The 7,201-nt window shown below is 51.8% G+C and overlaps 1 protein-coding gene across 2 annotated transcripts; it reads left to right on the top strand.

Annotated features, from left to right (window-relative positions):
* Positions 1 to 1,707: 1,707 nt before the first annotated feature.
* Positions 1,708 to 6,674, top strand: CALCB (calcitonin related polypeptide beta). Of its 2 annotated transcripts, XM_058026609.1 has the most exons (5): positions 1,708 to 1,774; positions 2,694 to 2,789; positions 3,086 to 3,217; positions 5,943 to 6,125; positions 6,435 to 6,674. In XM_058026609.1, the coding sequence occupies exons 2-4, from the start codon at positions 2,704 to 2,706 to the stop codon at positions 6,103 to 6,105; spliced, it is 381 nt and encodes a 126-aa protein (XP_057882592.1). In that variant the 5' UTR covers positions 1,708 to 1,774; positions 2,694 to 2,703; the 3' UTR covers positions 6,106 to 6,125; positions 6,435 to 6,674. The 2 variants fall into 2 exon arrangements, with proteins under 2 accessions (XP_057882592.1, XP_057882590.1); XM_058026607.1 differs by lacking the exons at positions 5,943 to 6,125; positions 6,435 to 6,674 and adding an exon at positions 4,063 to 4,444.
* Positions 6,675 to 7,201: the final 527 nt, after the last annotated feature.

Genomic DNA, 7,201 nt, shown 5'->3' with positions numbered 1-7,201 from the left:
CCCAGACCCCCAAAACCGAGAGGGTTTTGTAATTGCGGTTCTGCCAAACGAGGGTGGCGAAGCGGCTCCGGGACGGGAGGGGGCCGGGGCGCCGCGAGAGGGCTGTCCCTGCCCGACGGCAGCCGCTTGCCAGGGATGCTGCGTGCTCCTGGGTCTTCTCTAAACTTCCCAGTTAAATCTCATCAACAGAACATCGCCCGCCCCAGATTTATCCATCCCCCGCTGAACACACGGCTCCTGCCGCCGCCAGTGACCCGGTCATCGGCGGCTGCAAAAACATAAACGAGGAGCCGCCGGGATGTTCCCAGGAGCGCTCCCATCCATCGGAAGGAGCAGGGAGAGGCGCCATCCATGCAGCGCGCCGCTCACCTGCGCAGTCAGTGCGCGCAGTGTGCGCGGGGCTCTGCTGGCGCGGTGTCACCGCGGGAACGGCGACAGCGACACGGGCGTCTCCTGCCACTCAGTGTCCGCAGCGCCGGGGGCTGAGGAGCGCTGCCGGGGAGCGAGGGCAGGAGCGGGGTCTCACCGGGGGTCCCGGGGACGGTCGGGGACCCTGCCTGTCCCTGCCCGCCGGGCAGCCCGTGAGCGAACGCGCAGCGCCTTGGGGCGGGCGGGACCGGCGCTCCCGGTGCCTCGGGGCGCGGGGGGAGCGCTCTGTGCGCCCAGGCGCTGCAGAACATCCCTGCCGGGCCGCTTCTGCACCTGCCCGCGCCCGCTCCGGGGGCTGTGCCCCCCCCGTGTCGAGTGTCCCCCCGTGTCGAGTGTCCCCGCCGTGTCGAGTGTCCCCGCCGCCGCGCCTGGGCAAACACCGCCCGGGCAAACATCCTGAGCGGGCAGGTGCTGCCGTGACAGAGGCTGCTCGGCGGGTGAGGCATGGGCGGCGCGCAGCTGCCCGGTAATCCCCGCCGGGCAGCGCGGGGCCAGCCCCCCTTCCCGGGAGCATCTTCCGTGCGCGGAACGGCGCTGCACCTGCACCCGCACCTGCACCTGCACCTGCCCTGGAGTTGTGATGGAGATGCTGGTGGTGCTGATAGTTTCCTCTTGGGCGAAACTCGGTCCCGGCCCGGGGGGGCGGTGCGGGCGCCCGGTAGGGCAGAGCACGGAGCCGCTCGCTGCCGCCACGGGGATGCTCGCCGGTGTCCCTTGTCCCCGGCCCCGGTGAGGAGCGGCGGGTGCCGCCGCCAGCGCTCCCTCCTCTGCCGAGGAGCTGCCCCGGTGTGCTCCCCTCGGACAGCGACCGGCGCTGCCGCCCGCCGTGCCCCTGCCCCGCTGCACACCCCGCCGGTGCGGGATGCTCTCGGTGCGCCGGGAGAGCGCCGGGAGCGGCGGCGGCGGCCGGGGGAGGGCGGGAATTCCCGGGGAGGGAGGGAGGGAGGGAGCGGCCCCGCTCTGCAATGCGGTCCCGCTGCTGCAGAGGTCGCCACGCGTGAGCGGTGCAGCGGGGGCGCGCCGGGAGCGGCCCCCACCCCACCCCGCCCCGCCCCGCCCCGCCCCGCCCCGCGCAGCGCCCCGGCCGCGCCGCGCCCGCCGCGATTTTTGTGAATGGGACCCGCGCGGAGCGGGCCATGACGTCACCGCCCGGCCCGATTGGCGCCCAATGGAGGAGCGGGCCCCGTCGGGCGGCCGGCGCGGTGATTGGCTGGCGGGCGCGCGCGGGCGCCCACGCAGGCGGCGGCGGCGGCAGGTATAAAGGGGCGGCGGGCGGTGCGGGACCCGCGCATCGGCGGCGACACCGGCACCGGCAGCGCGTCCCTCCTGCTCCGCGCCCAACCCGGTAAGCGCCGCGCTGTGCTGTCCCCGCCGCGGCTCGGGGCTGTGGGACCGCCGCTCGCGGCTCGTGTGCGCGGGGCAGCGGAGCCCAGGCTGGGGGGACAGACCTTCCCCGCTCGGCCGCTCCCTCGGCGCGGCGTGTCCGTGTCCGGCCAGGACAAAGTGCTGCGGCAAAGGTCTCGGCCGGGGCGCCCCGGGGAGCCGCGGGGATGAGAGGCGTCCTTTGGAAGTGGGGTCATGGTTCCCGTCCAGTAATGGGAGCTGTCAAAAATGAAGACGATGTGGTGGTTGTGATGCGCTCCTTGGAGTGCAAGACACTGATGTTGTGAGAGAGGTGTATCTCAAATCTTCAGTAATAGATATTTTTACATCTTTTTTGCTTATGACTGATTTTTAACTTACCTGTTCTCTGGTTTCAGAGTAGAAGTGTTTATTGAAATTAAACTACTTAATTCTTAGTGTAATCTGAACTGGGGTGTTAGTGTGCTGGCTGGCAAGAAGCAGGCAGCTTCAGGTACAGTGCTAACAAGGGCACTTGGTTCTCAAAAATGTTAAACATTTACGGTTTTTCCTTGTGATTTGTATCTGTCCGTGTCGGGCACACTGTCTGTGACATTGTGTGCACTAGTCAGAGGAACGTATTTTCTGCCAGTTTTAGGAAAACTGCTCTAAATTGAATGCAAATAACTGCAGGTCTGAAAAGCCACATTTTTCTGCCTTGTAATAGAGCCAAGCTATAATAAAATTATGAGAAAACTAAAGCACAATAGCAATAATCACAACAAACAAAAAGGTGAATCCAAAATATAAAGCGGTTCATATTTGTGCTACTTGTGGCTGGGAAGCAATGACCTCTTTAGTGGAACTTGCAGGATTGAGAGGGTTGGAAAACAGCCATTGCCTGATGTACCTCTTTGTTGTAGAGAGGAAATCATGGTTATGCTGAAGATTTCATCTTTCCTTGCTGTTTATGCCTTGGTTGTGTGCCAGATGGACAGCTTCCAGGCAGCCCCAGTCAGGTAAGAAGCCGGTCCTGTTGCTGAGTGCTCTGTCTGAATGGGATGAAAATGCTTAATATTCCTGAGAGCTCCAGGAGGGAAACAGACCACGGTGAAGGAGAAAGGAGGCTGCTTTTTGTGCTGGGGCATTTTGATTCCGTCTTTAAACCTCCTGAGCTGCGCGTGAGCAGAGCGCGTTGGGGCTCGCACATTCACTGAAAGGCACAAAGGCACTGTCAATGACACACAGGCTGCCAAACCCCTCTCCCTGCAGCAGCCTGGGCTTTACTCACCCTGTTTCCCTTGCCTCTGCCCAGACCTGGCCTGGAGTCCCTCACGGAGCGGGTGGCTCTCAGTGATTACGAAGCCCGGCGGTTGTTAAATGCGCTGGTGAAAGAGTTCATACAGATGACAGCAGAGGAGCTGGAGCAAGCCTCCGAGGGGAACAGGTAAGGACTGCAGCCCTGGGCAGCAGAACAGCTGCTGGGGTGTTGTATGTCTGGTATTTAGCTGGGATGTGGGGGTGTTGTATGTCTGGTATTTAGCAAAAGCCATTTGGGCAGACCGTCTGCAGGTCAAGATCTTTTTTGTTTTCTTGGGGTTGTGGCTAACTGGTAAAGGATGATACTGCAGAGACATCTTAGTGTTGGTGTCAGGAGAATGGCTTTCACCTAGTTAACCTGCCTCTGTCTGTCTCTTACTTCTGGAAGTGGAGGGCGATTTGAGCTTGAATGAGTAGGTTGTGTTAAAATATGGCAGCAAAAGGTATGTCTTCCCAGTGGGAGCATTAGGGCATCCCTCAGTCACTCTTGGATTCTCTGTCGTGCAAGTGCATGCTGTTGTAAGGCATGGAAAGTCCCTGGCAGGAGGGATGTGTTCCTCCTGATGCACGCAGCAGCAGCGCCACTCTCCCTGGGACCAAAGGCATGCAGGAGCACTTGCATTATCCTAACAGGATTTGCATTGCAATGCATGGGGATGGATGAGACACTGAACAGCATGCGGGATGTGGGGGAAGTTCAGCTTCCTGACCTCTGACTGTACGAGCATCCAAAAGGCTAATGGACTTGCTTGTCAACAAAATTGGATTCATTAACAAATGGTGTTTTCCTTCTGACTGCTTTTGTATGGACTTGCCTTGCATGGAATGTGATGTGGAGGGTTTGGATTTGTTTTGAGTGAATGTTTAAGTTTCCTAGCCGTAGATCTTTAACGCGGAGAAGAAATGCATGGATGTGCATGCTTGAGGTTACTCTTCCTTCGGGCATGTTTTTATTTTCTTTCCCCCCTGCAGCCTGGATAAGCCCATTTCCAAACGCTGTGCCAGTCTGAGTACTTGTGTGCTGGGCAAGCTGTCTCAAGAGTTGCACAAATTGCAAACTTACCCTCGCACTGACGTCGGGGCTGGAACTCCTGGCAAGAAGCGGAATGTGCTGAGTGACCTGGAACACGAACGCTATGCAAACTATGGGGAGCCCCTGGGAAACAACTAGACATGCTTATTCCTCCCCCTTTCCCTTTTTTAACCTGGTGCATGTGGATATAACTCTGATTGCTAACTTTGCTGTGTTCTTTTGATTCTGTTTTCGACAGAGAATGTTTGAGATGGACCTAATGTTAGGAAGACCAAGAATATAACATGCATATCAAACTAGGGGAAAAAAATAAATAAAAATGATCAGCACTGCCTTGACATTCCAAATGATTTTCTTAGACATTGATTAAAAAGAAAATTCTAAAAAAGGTTCTTCATTTCTGGCTGCTAAATGTTCAAGTAGATCTTTCTTTTGTGCTTACCCATGCACTTGTTCAATAAACCTATTTTTCTATAAGGGTTAGATCTGCTTGGTTTAACATTTTGTTTTAGAATGTTAGATTTCTAGATGAGGTTAGAAAAATTTTGCAGCTTGTCTTAATGTTCAAGAGAGGCAATGCTAGTAACTTCTAGAAAAGTTCAAAGACAGCTTAGAAGTCAAAGTTCCACATATATATAAAGTTCCACATATATATAAATTGATATGTAGTGCTATAATCAGGTATGCATGCAATCCTGTTGGTAGGGACCCTGAGAAGCAAAGAAATCAGGAAGGCTCATACTTATTCATTCTAACAAACTAGAAATGTAATCCTGTCTAAAATTGGGTGCTGAACATGTCCAGGTAAGAATTTTGTGGTCTTTTTCTTTTCTTATTTTACAATAGGTCTTTGTGCTATATTTAAAATATATGTACCTTTAAAATATTTGTGTTGATTTACAATTCACCTACCTTAAGTTGCCTTGCATTAAGAGCCAAACCCAGATTTCTTTACAGTTCTGTTGCAGCACTGCACCTATCTTGTAATTAGAGGCCTCTTTCAAAAAATTGGCATTGATTGTAAAAACAACTCTTCATTGTTAAAATTAATAAATTGCCTTGTGATGCTTAGCTGAGGAAAAATCCCTCCTACTGCAAGAAAAACTCCTTGCTTTAGTAGATAATTCTGCAAGCAAGGATTGTGTGAATGCATATTCCTTGAATATGCATTATCTTGCACAATATCTAGCACAACTGTTAGCTATAGGCTGAACTGTGGGCAGAGAGCTAATGCTGTCACAGCCTGAACTGCCCCATGGAGTTCTGTAGCAGACCAAGGTCCAGCTGGAGGAAGGAGAGGTTCTCCCATTCCCACTGAGCACCTGGAAGCAGTGTCTTTGTGTGGGTCAGCTCTGAAGGCAGCTGGTCAGAGCCACTGACAGGGATCCTGCAGTGGTCAGTGATGCTGCAATTCCATGTTTTCTCTTAGGGAGCACAGGTGTGGGAGTGAGAAGTGAGAATGTCTTTCAGGAACTTCCAGCAAAATACAAATGAGCTTTTGGAGGAAGAGGGGATTGTTTAAATTCTCCAGGTCTGAACCTCCTCAGCTCCTTTCCATGGCCTTAATCCCTGGTTGGAGGCAGGCAGCAGCCCAGGTGTGGCTGAAAATCTGGCTTTTTTATAAAGTAAGCCTGACATTGAGAAAACCATGAAGAGGCTTCTTTTAGCAGTGATAAGCCATGCACAGAAGGTGCAAATGCCTGCTGCACTGCCAGCCTGCTTTGAATCCTGCAGCAGAGCCCTTGCTGGCCACAGCAATGTCTGACTGCCTGCAGGGCCCGTGCTGCAGGAGCTGACTCTTCCCTTTCCTCCTGAAAAGCAGTGTGACAGCACAGAAGAGGGCCTGCAACACAGCCACCTGCGTGACCCACCGCCTGGCAGACTTCCTGAGCAGGTCAGGGGCCGTGGGCAAGAACAACTTCGTGCCAACCAACGTGGGCTCCAAGGCCTTCGGCCGGCGGAGGAGAAGCGTCCAGATGTGAGGAGCTGAATGGTGAACACGGTAAATGCACAGCCCCAAACACAGCCTGGGGCAGCACCAGAGTTTGGGTTGTGTGGGGGGAATGCCAGACCTGCAGTGGTCACCTCTGAGAAGACAGGGGGAGTTAGAGTGTAAAAAAAAAAAAAAAAAAAAAAAGATGTTACAAATAGAACAAAAATGTGTGTACAAGAGCTTTTAGAGATGTTCTGCTGTGTTATCACCTTCACAGTGCATTAACTAAATACAACAATTTGGTTGGAATTGTTTGCTTGTTTTATCACCACCATTTCATTATCAATGTATCAGTAACTCTGGTTTTCTTTCTTACAGGTTGCAATGAAACTGAAAACTCGACTTTAATTTCTAATGGAAGCAACTCTTCTTCATAAACCAAGACCACCAAAAAGATTAATTTTTCATCCTACTATTGAAAATGTTTTATTTAATACAAATGAAAACACTTCTGTTATGTATAGTAAAAGAGAATCTAGTTATTAAAGTTAAATTATTGTATATTCTTTTTATATGCAACTCTATTTCAAATAAAATGTGACGGCATCTATTATTTATTTATCTTCCAGCTTATGTGATCCATGCTACTTATCCTGGCCCTACTGCCAAATCTCGGGGATTATACTAAACTGCTGCCTGGCAAGGCATATGTGTATTATACAGTGTGCTGTGCCTTGATGTAAAACACTTAACTATCCTGATTGTACAGTATGTTAAAAAAAAAAAAAAAAAAAGAGAAATCACTTCAGTATTGTATTATTTGTGAATTTACGCAAAATTAAAAAAAGTATTTTAGATACACTTGGATTGAGAAACTGATTTTTCATTTGGATATGCTTCTGGAGACATGTGGCACCAAGCCAACACCGTTGCAGAGCAGCTAGTCCATTGATCTGCTCCAGCCTTATTAACTATAAACACTAGGGTTTGAGTCAAAAGTTCAGAGCAGGAAGAATAGCTGCTTTTTATTTATATATTAAAAAAAACCCCAAATGAACCAAAAGGCACCATTTAGTGAGACTTGTGCTAGAAAAATAAGATGAAGCCGCAGGTATATCTAGTAAAAACATGGGGACAAATTTCAT

Source organism: Melospiza georgiana, chromosome 6, assembly GCF_028018845.1.
Source record: "Melospiza georgiana isolate bMelGeo1 chromosome 6, bMelGeo1.pri, whole genome shotgun sequence".
Lineage (NCBI taxonomy): Eukaryota > Metazoa > Chordata > Aves > Passeriformes > Passerellidae > Melospiza > Melospiza georgiana.
This window is presented reverse-complemented; position numbering and strand designations above follow the sequence as displayed.